Genomic DNA, 19,826 nt, shown 5'->3' on the forward strand with positions numbered 1-19,826 from the left:
TAGTGTAAACTTTAAAGTGGAACTTATAGAATCAGGAATTTCTTATAGGAAGAACCTAAGGGTAAGAATGCAGCCTTTGGAAGGATGGGAATGGAAAACTGGAAAACCCCTGGGAGCTCAAGGATCGCTCTCTCCAGTTCTCATCTCAGCTTCTCTTAACGTATAGGCTTTATTTTTCTTTCTCAAAACAATGGATTAACTGCTAGTTGGCTAACAGGGAAAGCAGAAAATGGCCTCATAGCTCTCCAGCTCCAGCCCCAGCCCCACAAAAAGGCTCCATCCTAATTCTAAATGTCCTGGAGGAGGAGGAGGGAAACTCTTGATTGGCCCAGATTGTATCAGGAGCGGACTCCCTGCTGACTTGACAGTGACCCGTAGAAAAGAACCTCGTTGTATAAAGTGGCTTTCAGGATCCCATCCGTAGCTGGAGTGAGGATAGGTAAGGAAAGGAATATCAGCTTTTTAAAAGACTCCCCAAAAGATATTTCCCACAGGGGCTTTTAATAGGCTGAAGGGCTGAAAGTCTCCTTTATCTTTCTAAAATTAACTTGTGCACAATTTTGTGTTGTTACTCTGAACTGGAGCAAGTATGTTCCTCTAAAGCAGTGGTTCTCAACCTGTGGGTCACGACCCTTTGGCGGTCAAACGACCCTTTCACAGGGGTCGCCTAAGACCATCGGAAAACAGAAAGATATTTACATTACGATTCATAACAGCAGCAAAATTACAGTTATAGAGTAGCAACGAAAATAATTTTATGGTTGGGGGTCACCACATGAGGAACTGTATTAAGGGGTCGCAGCATTAGGAAGGTTGAGAACCGCTGCTCTAAAGGAACATCTCTAAGGAAGGAGTAGCTTGCTAGTCATCTTGAATATGCTGTTTAATCTCATATATAAGATGGAGATAATAATAATAATATCCATAATAACACCTACGTTGCAGGTGATTCTCTGAGAGTCAAAGCTAACGTATCTGTATCTGGCACTGTACTTAGCAATGGCAAACACTCAGCAAATGGTGGCTATAATTTTAAATGCTAAACAAACACATGCAATATCAACTTTTTTTCTTAGAAGACTGCTAGAGAGATTTATTGTTTCCTCCAAGGCTGTTCAGCAGATACTGGAGTCACAGTCCCATGAGTTTAATTGAAGAGAGAAACTCTGAACTCAGAATACTCAATTCCACAGGATTCCAAGACACAAATGTCACTTATTACTCTATCACAGTTAGCTTTATCATTGCCTGCAAATGGCATGATATAAAATTATATAAGCATGTGAAACTCACTTTAATTATAAAAATAAAATTTATTTATATTATATCTATACATATATATAAACACACATACATACAGAGGAAACAATACATTTATACTTATTACATACAAATTCTGTTTCTCAATTACAAAGTTATATATACAATGTAAATGGTGGTAAGAATTCCTAAAAAGCCACCATTGTATTTTTTTTCATCCTATGTCTCATACCTACTTCCCTCCCACCATTGGACTGGGTTTTACAACTCATATGCACACATAGCATTCATTTTCCCCTGAAAAGAAACTCTAAAATGCTGTTATTAAACCAATAGTATATTAACAAGTATTGTTATTTTAGATTCAAGAACGTATGATTTTGGAGATAAGCAAAAGGATTTTATGGGTTTTTTTTATGAGCAATACTGCATTCCACATATACAACTCCCCCATTCTTCCTATATTCTTAGTGATCTGGAAACGGACTCCAGGTCATGTTATTGAATGTGGTCCTCTCTTTTCTTTCTTTCTTTTTTTTTTTTGTCAGAAAGCCATTGATAAACACTGACAATGCATTTCTTTATTTGCCTCAGAGCAGGATATTTTGAATTAAGTCTAGCCTCCCAGGTCATAGTCTATATGGCTAAGATACATATAGATGAAAAGTAAAAAAAATAATTCAATTATTTGTCTTCCTACCACATAACCATTTTAAATAATTTTGTTAGGAGCTAAGTGAATTACATAGTTGTGTTAACATTGGAAAGAGTCCCAGTTTGTCTTTGCTTTAATAAGCAATCTCTTTTTCTATGTATTTGAAAAACTGTCCATGCAATAGTAACAGGGAACCAAGAAATGAATGACCGACAACAATGATGGATGTAGAAATGCAGCAAATATTTCTTATGCAGCAAATATTTCTTACAAATAAGTATATGCTCGAGTTCTGTATTTAAGGAATTGTAGTGAGAGGTCACATCTATCATACTACTGTGTTCCTAGCACCTATCACAGTGCCTGGTACATAGCAGGTGTTTCATATATAGTATTAAATGCACAGGTGAATAAATGATATGAGTGAAAATTTAATGGATTTGACTCCAAGCTAACTCAAAGGTTATTATTGTCCACTTCAGCTTTGGGGACCATTTTACTAAAAAATGCTAAAGGGAAATGACAGAACAATATACAAATTCTTACAGGAATGATAATTTTTGCAAATCTACCACAAGATCATTATCACATATCAAATATGAACTACACAGTTAGATAATTCTGAAATTATCATTTCTATTTTGGGGTTAATAAGCCCTGAGACAGAAAATACTGGTCCACACACAACAGCTACCCCGCGCTCCTTTCTTGGCTGAGGTGTCTTATATAGAACAATATGTATACAAAAGCTTTTGCACCATTGCAATATTCCCGCTGCTCTGATAGATGAGAGATAAGTTGTAGGCAATATCTCTTCGTAAGTCTATCTGATCAACTTCTATTCCCTAGAGGGAAAAATACATAAATAAGTTATATTTCAAACTGACAACCAGGACAATTTTATGGTAAATAAACAATTTAATCATAAGTGTATAAGTGTTCAAGTTATTAAAATTCATTATACTAAAAAAATTATAACATTATGCATCTATCTTTATTCTAAATTTTTATCAGATTATGCTTATTCAGTTAATCATTATAGCAACTGTATCATCCATCAAATGTTTAAAAAGGTCTAACCAATAAGTTATGGAAAAAAGTCTCACCCACATGCTACAGCAGAATAAACTCCAGATGAATTAAGGATTTAAGAATTAAAAAATGAAACCATAAAAAAATATATATAGTTGGGTAATATAACAATCTTGGATAGGAAAGGCCCTTCTAAGTATAATAGCAAAAATAGACACTATAAAAGGAAAGATTAATAGCTATTACCTCATAAAAAATGTAAAAAAGAATAAGTAAATTACAACACAAATTACCAGATGGGGGAAAAATACCTGTACTATATAACAGAAAGGCATTTATGGACTATGTCTAGAAGGGCATACACCAAATTGATTATGATTACCTTAGGGGTGTTATTATCTTTTTTCCTACTTAAATAACAAAGCAATGAACTCAATGGAGTACATTAGATCTGTATTTCTAATCTTCCCCAATACAAAACTTGGGGTTAACAGAAAAAATATCTGTAACAATAAAAAATGATACCTATAAAGCTTAAGGAGCAATACGTATGGTTATTTATGCAATAAAGAACACCAAAGTGTATATATTTCACTAGAGTAACTATAAAAGTATATATTCATTTGCTTAACAACTAAAGTTAAACAAGGGTACTAGAAAATAGTTGTGAAGGAAGCTGGGGATTATGAGTGTAACCTTAAAAAAATTAACAATGTAAACATACACTTTTCTTCAGATATTAAAATAAACTTTACCCCATACTACATTATCTTAAAACAAACAAAACTACATTAATACTGGTCTTTCATATTTAGAAAAAAATATGTTAATTACACTTGAACTTGGAAATGAACAATGACTGTATCACTCAACACTAAGATTTCATGTCTACCAGCTCATACCTGTAAACTACAGGGGCTATCTTAGGATAATTAAAATGGTCATAACCAAAAGTCATGTATGTTTACGCGGTTGCTAATCTAGTCATAAAGCCAGGGTGTCAAAGATTGACTGGTTGTTGAACATCATTACATGAATACATTCAATAAGGGAAACATACATTTTAATATATAAGCTAAAATTATTTCCCTGTCTGGACCACAACAGCTAACCACACTTATCTACAAGTATATATGAAATGAAGTGAAGTGACTCCTCAGTGTTCAAAGTAATCCATACAATACCTCTACCACAAGTGGAGGGAGCTCCAAAGCCTTCTGATAATAATGGATTGCGAGATGAGTCAGCCCCAGCTGGTGAAGGCCACGGCCCAAATTGTAGAACGATTCCTGGCAAGGCCCACGTAGAGTGAGGTATCGATTAAGAAAGGAAAAGCCCTACCAAAAAGAAAAAGATAAACAATTCAATATTTCACTCACTTGACAAATATGAACTAAGTATGTGCCAAGTGCTGGGAATACAAATATTAAAAAAAGTGACAGTCCCATCCAAAAAGAATGTATGTCTATACTGTAGTGTCATATCACAGTGTAGTCAAGAGCTCTTCAGAAGGTGTCAAGGAAGATTTTTTTTTTTAAGCTAAGGACAGAAATATTCACAGAAAACAAAGCCAAATGTTATAACTATCTGTCAAAAATCTATAATCTATAAGAACACAGGATATATTTTTTATGGTTTCAATTTGGCTTTTGTGGCATTAGAGGCCAGTAAACTTTCTGGTTTGAAACACATGTCTTAAAGCTTGAGCAGAATATAAAATCTGAGCCCTTAGGATGTTAATTTAGAAAGGTTCATCCTCAGGAGCTAACTCACTTGAGCATACCTAACCTTTCTGGGTAAATGTACTTCTCAGGACCTCAATAACCTCTTAACCCAAAAAACTTGGTGTGTTTTTTTTCCCCCTGAACGTTTGACTCAAAGGCTTTATGAAGAAACCGATTTTTTCAGAGCACAACTACAATAATGGAGACTCCCCGTGTGTCACAGCTCCTCGGCCTCCTGCCTTCTTCATGTTCCCTTTGAATGCAGCTGCAACTTATATCCACAGAAAGTTACATACTGCAAAGGTGCAAGTGTCCTAGGAAGTAATTATGTAAACATATTACTAAGAATTAAGAGTAAATCCACTAATGTGTGAGTATAGAATTTAAAATACAATTATTTCCTGGTGATCCGCTATACAATAAATGGCCACAACTGTTCCTTCATAAGTAAATAAATAAAATTTAATGAATTCTTTAGAATTAATGCATTTTAGGGACAAAAATAGTTATGTTCAAGAAACAAATCATGTTTCTGCATAATAAAAGAACCCATCTATGTATGTGAATGTGACTTCTACTCCACTGAAAAACATGGTTCTGTTAAGTAATAGAAGACAAACTATTAATCTCAGAAAAATGGCAAATCTTCATATTTTAAAATGACAAATTTAATGACAGAACTCTGAGAAGGAACAGTAATACCAGATGAATTGTCGCAACTAAAATGAACTTGTACATCTTCTGATACAATAAAAAGAGTTACCTGCTGCATTTTAAGAAATTTTTAACAAGTTTAGGAGGATAATCTCCCTGACAATTGAAGAACTACTATTCAAATATTCAGTGATTAAAAAACTAGGTAATGTAGGCATCCACTTTATGTCTTAGACTGAATCATCAAATATAAAACTATAAAAAATGACAAACAAAAACCTTGAAATGGAAAAGAGAAAAGAGTTCTTTTTACATTAACTATGTTACATTTCAAGCATCACTCACTAAAGGGCTCAAGTATGTACTGTTTATATAATGTTAAATAAAGGCAGAAGTAAAGAAACATGAAAGATTTTACTCTTACAGTATGATACAAAGATAGGAAAGATAGTAAAACATATGAAATTAGTTTTTTTAATTAGTGCAAAGGAAAACTATGGTCCTGGAGCATGAAGAAATATTATCAATTCATGAAAAACTAAAACAATGTAAGAATCATGCTATTTCCAACAAAACGTGCTTGTTAAAAGCTTTTTCAATGGAAAATGTTTAACATACACAAAAGAAGAGAGACGAGTACAACAAATTCCCATCTACCCACCACCTCTTGTTTCAGCTCTAGCTAATCATTTAAAAACTATCTAGCTATGAAAGTGATTTGAAATTCAGCTTCCAAATTACTTTGAAGTACAGTGAATCCTCAATGTCATTGATAGGTTCTGCAACTTTAAGCAAAATGACATATAACAAACCAATTTTACCATAAGCTAATTGACATAAACGTGAGTTATGTTCCTACAGCATCTCAGCAGTGTTATAACAAAATGACATTGAATGAAATGACGTTATTCAAGGACCTGCTATACATAAATTTTTGTCTTACCAGGCCTGTTATTCCATAAAATTTTCCTATCAATTTTTACCAGAACATAAGCTTTATGAGGGCAAGGAATTCTGCCTGAGTACTCACACAACGCCATATCCCCAGTAATGGTACAGTGCATGCTCAATACATATTTGTTTAATTTGTAAACAATCCTACATTACTTAATACAGCAAAGTATCCACTAAGGAAGAAAAACAAGCTTAGAGGATGATGTGGACAAAATATGACAAGTAAATACCCAAGAAAAGGAAAAATTCAGGTTTGGGTTTTTTTGGCGTTTTTTAAATTTTTTAATATAGAAATTTTCAAATATATAAAAGTAAAAAGAACATTATAATGAACCTCAATACCCAGTTTTAACAATTATCACTTTAATTAGGTGTTCTTTTAACCTTTTTTAAATTTAAAAATTTTTTAAAAACAAAAAAAAAATCCTTTATTAAGTCCTACTACCCCAATCAAGCCAAAATTTTCTCTCCTTCTCTAACTACTTAAAAAAACATGTCTATACATGCATCAAACATAAAAACTGCAATCATAAAAACGAAAGTGTTGACGATACAGTGTTAAACAAGATCTTTGATCTCTTGAGTGTATATTCTTATTAGAGGAGACAAACTATATAAAAAAGTAAACAAAACAAAAAGGTGATTTCAAATTGCTATATAAGACCATAAAAACTTTAAAAGAGCAATTTGTTGGTGATGATGTATAGAAACGGTCACACATTCACATAGTCATATATTATTGTATGCATCTATTATTACATTTTTAAAAACTAATTTAAAATAAATCAATCTTCAGGACCTAGAGGGCCGGAGGGCTTAGAGGTTCCATTGTATAAGGAAGCCTGCACACAAGTCCCCAGATTCCGCCTGAGTCTTCTTCCTTTATGATCTGGCTATGTTGCCTTTCTACATGGCTGCACAAGGCGTAGCCAGGAGTGCTCTAGGCGTCGCGTCCATGAGTGCTGAACGTAAGGATAGGTGTTGGGCATTCCCAACACGTCTACTAAGCCAGTATTACTTTTGAAGCAGTATAACAAATGTATTAAGTATATTCATTTTTAAAGAAAATCAAGTAATGAGAACTCCAAATGAATTACCTGAACAATAAGAGCATGTCTCTTTAATACATACTTCTGAGATGCCATGTGAATAAAGGTCAGGCCTATACAGAGGCTATAGAGAGGTTCATCGGGATGGGAGCGAAAGGCTTGTACATACTGGCCTGAAAAATGAACAGTAATGTCAGATAGTGTGACAGAAACGTAGTTCCTTATTTCCTCAACACTTATTCAAATATAGCTTAAGGCTAAACAAACATTACTGATATTTAACATATGCAAGGTGTACATTCTAAAATACCAACCAGATGCAAATTTGAATTTTAAAATAATGTATAACATATAACAAAATTAGAGGGATTTACCCATGAATGTATCCTGACCATGAAGATAAAATATGAACAACTAAAAGTAATATTCTTTTAGGAACAGCAAGACATTTTCATGTACAATAATATTTCCAAAATAAGCAATTTATCTATGGTGATCATAAATCTATCTTATGATCTTAAATCTATTTAAAAAACAATGGAGGGATGTGTCTTTTGTTAAATTTTTTTGTAAAATTAATTGATCTGTGTTAATAATTCAAATGTAATGGATCATGGAAGTAAAAAAAGAAAAATAGTTTTGTTTTGTTTTTCAGATTATGGTTATTTCCCAAAAAAGTAGCAACTATTTTGTCTTTCCTTAGAAAAGCTATATGTATGTAATAATAAAATAAGAATTTGGAGTTTTGTGAATTCCATGTATCTACATACATAATCATTTCATGTCAAAAGCTTACCCATATGAAATAGGGGAATTTAAACAAATTTTTCTTATAAAGGAATGATCTATAATTTATCATATATAGATAACAACTTCTATTGCAGGAGGAATTAAAATCTCTTTAACGGCATGGATGGTAGACTGCCATTTGGACTTTCTATTTTAACCTGTAAGTTTGTAAATATAGAAAAATAAGATAAATCTCCATTTTACATTTTAATATAAATTAATAACTTCAAAAAGCACATGCAGTGGAGGAAAGTTTCAACATCTTATGTTCAAATGTTTCAACATCTGGCTGAACAATTCTAAAAACACCAGCCATACACAAAGAAATATGAAAGTATTAAAATAGCCAAATCACCTTTTATTCAAAAGAAGTGAACCTGGCAACACTAGCTTCTAGACAGCAGGAGACACATGCCTCATTTTAAGTTTAAAAATTTGGTTAGGTATTTCTCTACTTGTTTGTTTGATTTCTTATTACAGAACTTTGTTATACATGATTAGTGAATTTTCCTTGAGTTTAATTAGAATTAGTAAGCACTATATAAATAAATCTTGATATAAAGACTTTTCTCCTAAAGGGATGAACTATCAGCAAATCTTAAGCCTTTTGTTGTAGAGCAAATTAGCAAATTAAAATCAGGAAGCAAAGCATCCATAATTAATAAAAATTATCTTAAAAACAAGCCTAAGTAAGGAGAATGGGTTGACCTTTAAAATGAATTATAAGACCTGCTTCAGCCTTTTGAAACCAAAGTTTCATAAGAAAAATAATTATCATTATTGCTAACACAGCCACTTACTATATGTGCCAAGTGTTGTTTTAAGTACTTTACATTAACTCACTTAATTTTCACAGTATCTCCAGGATAGGTCCAATTATTATCTCCATTTCAGAGATAAAGCAACTGAGGCAGGGGGAGGCAGGATAATTTGCAATGCTGGAGCTGCTGTTTGAACCCAGGCATTTTCCGATCCAGAGGCCAGGCTCTTAAGCACCACACTGTTCCTGCTTGACAAATTCATGTGCCAGAACACTTACCAAGGGCATGCTTAAAACTTCCAGATACGAATGCATTGTGTCCGTTTAACACACACAGGGCATGATTCTCTGGATTTTTCAGCATTAAACGGAGACAGAAGCGATGATGTCGTACATCTTGAGAGTGCATGGTAACTTGATTGAAAATGTTCCAGAGCTGGGGTTTATTGACATTTTCCATTACCATTATCCTAAAATTGCAGAAAGAGGGTGGGGGTAAAAAAATAATATAAAAAGAAAACCTTCCTGATTTCTAAGAATGAAACCCTTCAGTGCTGTCCTATCAACATTGAAATGCACCATCCCCCACCAGGGAAGAACAGATTGTTTCTTCCTTTTTTTAAGCAAAACCAATCACACAGTGAAAGGTTTTTCCCGGAAAATGTTGCTTAGCTAGTATTTCTACATCTTGTTTCTACTTTTCAACAAAACATTTAGACCAAAAAACAGAATCAAGTGGTTTAAATTTCACCTTTTCTCCCTGCCCACTATAGCTGCAGTACAATGAAGGCTGAACAATAATAATGTGTGCCAGGCACTGTTAAAAAGATTTATATATACTAACTCATTCAGCCCTCACAATAATCCTATAAGACAGTAGTATCATGATGTCCATTTTATCAATGGGGAGATTGAAGCACAAGGAGTTAAGTATATATCATGTTTCCCTGAAAATAAGACCTAACTGGAAAATAAACCCTAGCATGATTTTTCAGGATGCTTGTAATATAAGCCCTACCCCAAACATAAGCCCCAGTTAAGATCATCAGCCAGACATGACTGTTTGAATAAACGTAGATTTTTGTACATGAATAAATGAATAAATGTAGACTGTTGGAGCAAAAATTAATATAAGACCCGGTCTTATTTTTGGGGAAACACGGTAAGAGTGTATGCTCTCATATATTACCTCTGAGAATCACCAATGAACTGAATTAACCAGCAAGTAATAGGAGAGCTAAAGTAAAACACTTTATTAATTTTTAAGCAAGAGAGACAAAGTAAAAGTAAATATACATACTCTATCAGAGAATCTAATTAAAATAAGTTATTGGAAAATCACCTGATATAGTTGTATGCCTTTCTGAAATTTTTGTCCAGAATTGCAGCAGACAGACCAAAATATTCTAGTTCTTTGCGTTTTTGTCTGTCATCATAAAATGAATAATATTCCAATGAAGAATCTACAAGTAACTCAGCCTCCTCAAATCGGGAGAGGTCACATAAAGAGTATACGGCCTTCAGCAGAAGGTTCCACCAGTCATCTTTCGTCAAGACACTCGTGAGTACAGCAAATATTGCTAAAATGAGACCAATGAAAGTCAGTTAGGATACTATACTTCTAGAAATAGCAGTATTAGAATGAAATATTCACTTGATTGATTTTAAGGTTAAATTTAATAACTATGGTCCTAATAACACTCTTCTAACAATGACGAGAAGGGGGTAGTAAGTTGGCTGTTTACACTCCTTCAACACCACCACCTCTGCTCTGCCTGCCTAACAACCTGCAATCCCAGGTGACTCTCACTGCTGGTTTGTTCTCTAGAAGGTCCAGCTACCTCATTTGTGTTTCTCAGTGATAGCTGGGATATGTGGTCCTCAGGGCAGAACGAGTGTGCTTTCCATGACTGAGGTCAGGCATGGATTCTGCACATATGAGGCATTCAAACGTTTGCTCAGCAGAAGACTTCAAATTCATACTTTGAGATTCACATTGTTCTTGTCCTTTTCTGTAAACTTAATTTTCTTTTCTCTGCCTCAAAATTTCTCTTTTCCTTCCAAAGTCTTCTCTTCTTTATTTGTCTGTAAGAAGCCTCCCTCTTATAGCCCTTGAGAAGTATCAAAAACCATAAAAATGTTTTAATCTTTGACCTAGAATTCTCCTTCTGGGAATCTTTTCTAAACAACTAGTCAAAAATATGGATAAAACTACAGGCTTGAAGATGCTCACAACAGTATTATTTATAAAAGAAATTTACTGGAAGCAACCATATATAGAAAAATAATGATTAGATAAATTATGATTTATTTAATGATTAAATAAATTATGGAACTGCTATCCAATATTACACATTCCTTAAATATAATAGCTATCAACAGAACAGAGCAACATGAGAAAATGTTAAGTGAAAAAAATCAGAGAACAAAGATGTATGAAACATTAAAGATGCCTAGCTCAGCCTGTCCTGGTATAATGTGATCCTCACCGCAGTGAAATTAACTAACAAAGCAAAACAACAAACACCTTATGAGCCTAGGAAAAATCAGCAATGGAGCTAAAATGAGGAAATACTGAAAAGAAAACAGACAGGATCAGATATAGAGATAACTATAATTTCAGGAAACATAGTCCAAGTACAAGCTGGAGATGCAGAGGCCGCTGGGATGAGCTCAGAGTCAGTGAACTGGAGAAAGCGCAGGGCTCTGAGCTGGATTATGAGCAGCTACGCCTTCACTCCTTTCCTGACTCTTCCCACACAACGCCTTGCCTATCTTACATCCTTATATCACGCTAATAGAGATTCGGCTCTTCTGCATTCTAAAACCCTGTCCATTGCACACTGCCATGCCTGTAGCAATGATTTAATAAATGTCTCTTGAATTAAAAATGAAATAATTTTCTACCAGATTGATAATCTCTAGTTTATAACCAAGTCTTTTCCAAAGTTCTCTAATAATCTTACCTAAGCACATTTGATGCTTTGCCAGCTAACAATAGATGGCTTTTAAAGTCATATTACTTGAGACTGGATCAAAGCAACTTATTTTCAGTTTCTATGACTATTGCTACATTTGTCAAAAATGAATTGAACAGGGAATGCAATATACATAATTGAAGTGACTGGACAAATATAGTAATCTGTACTGTCATCTAATCTTCACAAATTTCTTAAAATAAGATATAATTTCTTCTTAAAGTAAAAATTAAAAAATTTTTTTTCACAAAAAGATCCAGCAGGTGTTTTCCTTTTAATTTTTAAAAATCATTTACATATGGTCTTTCTTTTCTTTTCTTTTTTTTAATATCAACTAAGTTTATTATACTCGAAGGAGTTAGATTAGAAAATTTCATTTTACTTGAAAAGGGTATAGTTTCAATTAGACTACTGTCAGGTATTAATTACTTCATCAGTCTTTTTTCCAACTCAGCCAAGTTTGATGTAATAAAGCAAATGAAAGCAGTTACCTTTTGCATCACAATTTGCTGTCTCTTGGTCATTGTTGTCTGATATTTTGTCTCTTGACACTTTAATAAGGTAGAGATGCCTCTCTCCAGATTTGGAACTGGATATCAAACAGACCTGGGCTCTATTCATTGCTACCTATATTAAAGATAAATTGAGGTTTTTTTAGTCATATAATTCTTTAAAGAAAATCTATGGGCCACAAGTACCACAGTTGTGCCTGAAAGCTTCTTAAGTAAGGAAAAAAGAGACGAAATTACTGTGTATATGAACATATAAAAAAGATTGAATTTTTTTCTTAACAAAGGAATCTGCGTTACACTACTCACACAGAAGGCAGTTCACATCCATTTATAACATGTACACACACAAATACACAACCACCTCCCTGCAGAAAAGCTACACTGGGAAAGGATGTCATAATCTGGAAAACATTTTTGCAAAGTGAAAAACTTTGGCACATAGCAGGGTCTGCAGGGCCAATAACTGATAAAACTATGGTTCTCACTTTTCTAAGTCTGTACTATCAAGGATTTTATTTCACTTCATCTACAGTCACATTTATATACTTTCATGTAGACTTTCAATTACATACCATTATTCTCTAAGCCTTTTGTCTGTATCTGACATTCACTTTAAAAAGTTTGAGTTTAATAGAGTAAAACAGAGCTAAAAAGAGCTATAATCTGTGTTTAAATTAAATTCTAAACATTAAAAAGCAACGAGGCTAACAGGAAGAAAGATCATTACCCACCTTTAAAAGCATGGCTAACATGGTAAGTAGGGCATCCACATAACCATACGTTTTGCCTTGTGAAAACAGTAGAGTAGAACGATGAAGCAGTAACTTTAGCTCCTAAATAAATAAGCACATAATAATCAGTGTGACAAGATTCCTTTACTGTTAAGTTGTTTATTTCAACAGAAAAGTTTTAGCTTAAAAACCAAAGCTTAAGAACATCTGTTTTATGATCGTTCACTATAAGATCCAATCTTCTAGAAACTATAATTTATGATGTCTAATGAGTGGCTGAAACTTAAGACTCAAAATCATTTTTCAAAAACACCGAATTTAATACACTAAAATAAAACTTCTGGATACAAGCTGTAGAGACATCCTTAACTGAAGAGAAAGTTCTAAAATATAATCCACCCAGAGAAACTTCCTTCTCAGCTCCATGGCCTACCTGCTGTGCCGCATTTGCATCCTGTGCTAAGGTGTCTGGATCATACATGGGTTCCAGAGCTTCCAGAGCTTTCTCAGGTCGGCCCAGCTGCTGCTGAAGGGTGGAAAGTGAAATTCTTGCATCCAGATGGAGCGGGGCCAGATCAACCACTTTCCCATAGCTTTCAGCAGCACGCTCCATGTAGCCTAAGGCCTTTAAACAGTCTAAGATGGTAAAATAAAGTATACAAATATGAACAACAGATGTGTACACTTGCCAAAATTATTTCTCCAATTTTTACAGAAATATTACAGCAATATCCAAAGAATTATAACAAGAAATAAATGTATGCATATTTCCAGTACTTTGTAACAACTGTCGGTACTAATTTCCATCTATTGATTGATCTTTCTATTGAATCCCCTAACTAAATTCAAATTGCTATAAGAATGTAATCAGCATATTAATACAATTTGAGGTTCTGCTTTATTCACTTAGTATTATGCTTTTAAGATTTTTCCATGTCTTCATTGGCATTTTGAATGGTTATAATATCCAATTAAATTATTTACTTAAACTTATTATTTGACATTTAGGTTATTTCTAAATTTTTACTCAAATAACACTGCAGTAAACATATTCATGTATCTAAATCTAAGCCAGAGTTCACAAACTGGAAGACCAATTTAACCCACAGATGTGTTTTGTTTGGCCACAGTGCTGTTAAAAACAATTAATTATCTATATTTTCTAAAATTAGGATTTTATAAAATCCAAATTACTGGATTCTTTTGAAAAATCTGCATTTGGCAACAGTGGGTCCCCCATGGCCACATGGCACATCAACATGTGAGAAACAGCAGCATTCTTCAGACTGAGCTCTCCAGTTCTCACCCTCCCAGTCCTCTCACTTGCCCACTTGACTCATTTTTGTTACCTGCCAGGCTCCTGAGTTTTGTGATCCCCAATATAAACTCTCTCCCCTCCCCTCATTCAATTATTTCCTTGGGATAAATTCTGAGAAGTGAGGGAGAAATCATTTAGAGACACACCAATTAAAAATACTGAACTTCAAAAAAGTACCCTGAAACCAGAAATACTTTCTCTAAGACATTAATATTTTATAATAATGATTACTGTGTTGTAAAACTAAGTTCTTGTCTCCTAATAAATGATTAAAACTTCTCCCTCCCACAAAAAAGTATTACCTGCATGTCGAAGCCAAACTACTGCGAGGTTGTATCTTTCAGAGCAGACTAGTGCGCTAAGGAGAGGAAGTGCAGAATGATATTCACCAACATCCAGAAAAGCTTCAGCAACATCTAAATAGAGGTCTCCCATATCTTCAGGATTCTGTTCCACTAGCGTTGTCAAGAGAGGCTAGATGGCAAAATTAAAGCCTGAAGTCACACATTTATTACAAACATGGACATCGGTATCTATTTCTCTTTTTAACATATATGCCAGTTATCTGGTAAAACCTAAAGAGCAAGGCTTAATAAAAACGGCTTTAAATAATCATTTTTCTGTATCTATTAAAAGAACTCATACTGCCATTATTCACTCATTCAACACATTATTTTTGAAGCCCTGTTATAAGGCTGGCATGGCGGAAGCTAAGACAACACTGATCTTCTGTGCTCTCTAACAAGTCAAATATACCATGTCTCAGGGCCTCTGTGTTTGCAGTTTCCGGAAGCTCTCCCCTCACATATTAGCACGGCTTACTCCCTTCAAGTCATCAATCAAATGCCCCATTTTCAGGGAGGGCTTTCCTTACCACCCTATTTAAAACTGCAATTCCGCCCATTCCCAATATTCCCTCTTCTTCCTTGTTTGCTTTTTCTCCAGGGCATTTATCACCAACGAACATCCTATATTTTACATACATATTTTGTTTATTATCTATCTAATCACATTAGGACAAAAGATCCAAGAAGGTAGGGATTTGTATATTTTATTTAATACCTTATCCTAATGTCTGCAAAGCAGATGCTCTATTTTTTTTATTCAGTGAAACAGTCCGAAATTGGCAAAAGAGAATGGCTGTCAGAAATTACCAATTGTCTAAAAGCCCAATCTCAAATTCTGATCCCTGGGTTCTTCTAATTTTAAAAGAAAAACCAAGTATTTCATGCCTTTTATAAGACATTTCACACAAAGATGCTTATGGTGACTTCCTGGTTATTAAGAAATGTGAAATCTGGGGTCAACTTCTTGTCATCTAAAGAAAAAATTGTGGATTTGTTCTAAAGTATCTCAAGTACAGATCTTAATGTTGCTTACATTAAGTGGTTCGAGGATGTTGAGATGTACAAGGCAGACCATCAGCTTCACTGTGATGTCAATCGGCACTCCATCAGGTATAGTGCAGGTAACATTCTCCCCAACTGTGCATTAACAGACAGACAAACAGAAGTTCCTATATGCAAGCTTGGAATGTGGGGCAAATGGAGCAAATTATCTTCTATGTAAGATCTCATTTACTTAATTCAAAGGAAATGATTCCATAGTCAATTCTAATTTGGCCACCTCTAGTACTAGGTACTTATATTTCTGTCAGTCTGTCCTTTGGTAGCAATTATCCTTCATATTCTTTCCTAATACCTTATCCACTTATCCAAAACCTACATAAATTCCCACACTTTCTATCAAAACTACAAAGAACTAAAAAGACAAAAATGACAAACTCTCTTTTTTCTTCTTGAATTCAAGCCTCTTACACTCTTCATTACACAGAGGCTGAAAAGAAATAAAATAATACTGTGCTACAGCTTGAAGTACCATTTTATGTGCATGCTTAAGTTTGAAGTAGAATTTTTTCAATCCATAAGTTTGAAGTAAATTAGTAGAGAGCATTTTAAGCCCTTTTTGAAAAGTAAATTGCTTTGATACGATATTCAGTAATGCATTCTTTTTTCACATAGCACTAAAAAGACCCTGGGTCAGTGAGAAATGCCATTTCAAATGGACATATTGAGAAATAAAGGGGACTGAAAACAATTTTTTTTTTAAAGATTACAAAATGATGTAACATGTCTCTTAGGAAAAAATGCTCCTTGGGAAAACTTGTTATGAAAAGATTAATTATCAATTTCAAAATGCTACATTATGAAAAGAGGATTATATGCACTTTCCTATGCAGAAGAAACTACAACCTTTATTGTCTTCCAAAGTGCCTTCTTCTGTAGTTCTTTTTTCTAGCACGATTCCAGAAAAATCTGTAATTGCCTAAAAGAATGGAGGGAAAAAAGAAAATAATACAATAGGTATGTGTGAAAAACCTTCTCATAATGCCAAGATTTCTATAGTTAATTCAAATATTCCTTACAACATATAAATGGGCTACAAAAAGCAATAGTAAGTCTCTTTAAAATAAGGAAGCACTGTGTATATTAACATTTTTATGTCATATTAACTAATGCTTAATCAAACCAATCTACCTTTCCTGACAGATTAAGAATTTAATCGTAGTAATTCGTCTGGCTGCTGAGTCCTGCTACCCTGAAGTACAGACATGTCTGGCGCCTGTGATAATGGTGATAGCTTTTATCATGTGATAACTACATTTTATATTTCAAATGGAATTACGATAGAATCTAGAAATGTTTCCATGCAGACTTTAATATATAAATGTTCAATATATAATTTAGTACATAAGTAATTTAATATTTACAAATAAAATGAGGAATTGTCAATTTGTAAGCATTTCTAGAACACAGATTTGTGTTTAAAACCTAAGAGAGAAACACATACCTCCAAAGCTTTGTCATATTGTTTGTTAGAAATGTATAGTTCAGCTGCTATGTTAACATCTTCCATGGAGACTAGGCCCTGGTGTTTTGAGAAAGCTTCTTCAATTATGTTAATAGCTGATGTAACATCATTGGCTTCATAGTAACTCCTAAAAAAGTAAATGGCAAAATGGATGAGTGCTTATTTAATTCAGATTATAAATTCATTTCCTTGATTAGGCCCTCCAGCTATTAACTATGATTCATTTTCTTGAATTTTGAGAGAAAACCTTTTTCTTTAAAATCATAATCAGAGCTTATCCAGAGAAAAATGTGCAGTATCTGCATAAGAACATCATGTCAAGCAGCTCCCTCCCAGAGCGACCTCATATCATTCCAGCTCATTCTCTCTGTCACCCAACACCAACAACTCTTCTACCTCAATAGGATCTACAAGGCATGATGCTACCACTTTGTCACTGTCTCTGCACCCTTCCCGTTTTCACTCTCCTTCTCCATGCTCCCACATTATAATTACTTCCTTGTGCATCTCCTCAATTCTCCTGCCCATCTCCCTTTATCAAAATCACCTAATAAAACTCCAACCCTAGTTAATTCAGATATGCCTACTCTTCACAACCAGCTGCCCAGCTGACCATCCTGACTGGACTCATTCTAAATTAATGACCACTAGCCTCAAATGGGCCCATGGTGTTGAGCAGCAATCTTATTACACTTACCTAGTTCAGTACTTTTCAAACTTGAATGGGCGAATCAACTGGGGATCTTATAAAAAGGCATATTCTGATCCAGTGGTACTGGGGCAGGGTTGAGTTTCTACAATTGTGACAGGCTCCAAGGTGATGCAAATGCTGCCAATCGTGGGACAGCAACGTCCCAAGGACCTAGACACTATTTTACATGCTCTCCTCTCGAAACCTCCAACACTCTCCCATCCTCACTCTCACCTGATGACCTGCTTATTTTACAGAGAATTAAATCAGACATATTCCCAACACATCTACCTGCTTACCCATACCCACAGCCATATCTTCTTCTCCCTTCTCCTTTATCATAAGGCTGAGCCTCAACTAGATTCCATTCACTCCAATCTACTCAAGGATATCACTTAAGTAAATAGTCCCCTCTCTCATGAATCTTCAATTTGTCCCTCAGTTGTGAATCATTCCTATCTGAATACAAATATAATTTTCCCCAACTTACAAATTACCTCTTACCCATTCCAATTACCTTCTCATTCTTCTGCTCCCCTTATTTCTCCAGAGTAGCCTACCCTCCAGAAGCCACCGTCCCCAACATCAATACTCAGTCCTCATTTTACATGATCTGCATCTTTCACACAGATGATCATCCCTCCTCCTTGAAGTGCTCTCTTCAATAAAATTCTAGAATATTATGTTCTCTTAATTTCCTATTTCATTGCCCATTTCCTTTCAGCATTCCTGTTGTTTCCTCATCTTCCAGACTTCTAAACACTGAAGTACATTCGAGTTTAGTCCTCAGAGCTCTTCCCTTCTTTCCCTCTCTCATCTCCTCTTCTCTCACGCACAATACACCTCATATCCAATATATCAGAGAATCCTGAGCTCAGCCTTCAAAATACATCTAGGATCTGATTACTTCTCACCACCTCTTGCTGCTTTTATCCTGATCCAAGCTACCATTATCCATTCCATGGATTACTGAAATAATTTCCTACCTATTCATGCCCCCTCGTGAAAATCCCTGCTTCTGCCCTTTTCCTTAATTTGTTCTCAAAAGAGCAGCCAGAATTGATGAATTTAAAATTTAAGTCAGGTTATGTCACACTTCAACCCAAAACCTTCCAAAGGCTTCCCAACTCATTCAGAGTAAAAGCCAAAGCCCTAACTGGCCCTGAAGGACCAGGTGATCTTTTCCTGAGACCCCTCTGACATTACTCCCTGCTATGCTCCCCTTAAACCTTCAGCTTCCATGATGTTCCTTGAGCACTGCTTTGCACCTACCATTTCCTTTGCCAGTGATGCTCTTCCCTGATATCTGCTCCCACGCCCACTGTTCACTTTCAGGTCGGTATGACCATAACAAAGGGAATGAAGTCCTTCTCTAATCACCCTATTTAAAATGACACACTCCTATTCCTCAATTTCCTATTCCCCTTCCCGGCATCACTTTTCTTCCTATCGCTTATCAACAGCTGACATACTATATATTTGGTTGTTCATTTGCTCATTGCCTATCTTCCCCCAACTAGAATGTAAGCTCCATAGAGCATGGAATTTTAAAGCTCATTCAATACTGGATCTCCTGGTACCTTGTACAATGCCCTAGCACATAATTTTTATTCAATAAATATTTCTGGAGGGAAAGTAGAGACCAAGAGAAAGCCTAATGAATCAGAACTTATAGTAACAGTATTTCACGTAGGAAAGACTTCTGTGGCAAGTGGCAGAACTGTTCCTCACTACCCTGTCCCAACAATAAAATTATAAAGTGGAAAACAAATTTACTATCTAATAGTTCATAAAGTAGAAGCTTACTGAGCTAACCACTATGATAGCTAGAAATTTAATAGAAAATAA

The 19,826-nt window shown here is 34.7% G+C and overlaps 1 protein-coding gene across 1 annotated transcript in view; it reads right to left on the reverse strand.

The window, feature by feature from the left end:
- Nucleotides 1-1,791: 1,791 nt before the first annotated feature.
- The window catches only part of GTF3C3 (general transcription factor IIIC subunit 3), a 23,033-nt gene continuing 4,998 nt past the window's right edge, over nt 1,792-19,826 (reverse strand). Inside the window, exons 6-18 of the mRNA XM_019635603.1 lie at nt 18,213-18,220; nt 17,267-17,414; nt 16,669-16,741; nt 15,797-15,900; nt 14,719-14,890; nt 13,532-13,734; nt 13,099-13,200; nt 12,347-12,482; nt 10,220-10,457; nt 9,157-9,347; nt 7,377-7,501; nt 4,132-4,284; nt 1,792-2,760 (exon numbers count right to left, since the gene is read on the reverse strand). Of these exons, the coding sequence (XP_019491148.1) occupies nt 2,638-2,760; nt 4,132-4,284; nt 7,377-7,501; nt 9,157-9,347; nt 10,220-10,457; nt 12,347-12,482; nt 13,099-13,200; nt 13,532-13,734; nt 14,719-14,890; nt 15,797-15,900; nt 16,669-16,741; nt 17,267-17,414; nt 18,213-18,220 (1,776 nt within the window). The 3' untranslated portion in view covers nt 1,792-2,637. The remainder of the gene's footprint in view (nt 2,761-4,131; nt 4,285-7,376; nt 7,502-9,156; nt 9,348-10,219; nt 10,458-12,346; nt 12,483-13,098; nt 13,201-13,531; nt 13,735-14,718; nt 14,891-15,796; nt 15,901-16,668; nt 16,742-17,266; nt 17,415-18,212; nt 18,221-19,826) is intronic.

The sequence above is a fragment of the Hipposideros armiger genome, unplaced genomic scaffold (genome assembly GCF_001890085.2).
Source record: "Hipposideros armiger isolate ML-2016 unplaced genomic scaffold, ASM189008v1 scaffold_23, whole genome shotgun sequence".
In the NCBI taxonomy this organism is placed as follows: Eukaryota; Metazoa; Chordata; class Mammalia; order Chiroptera; family Hipposideridae; genus Hipposideros; species Hipposideros armiger.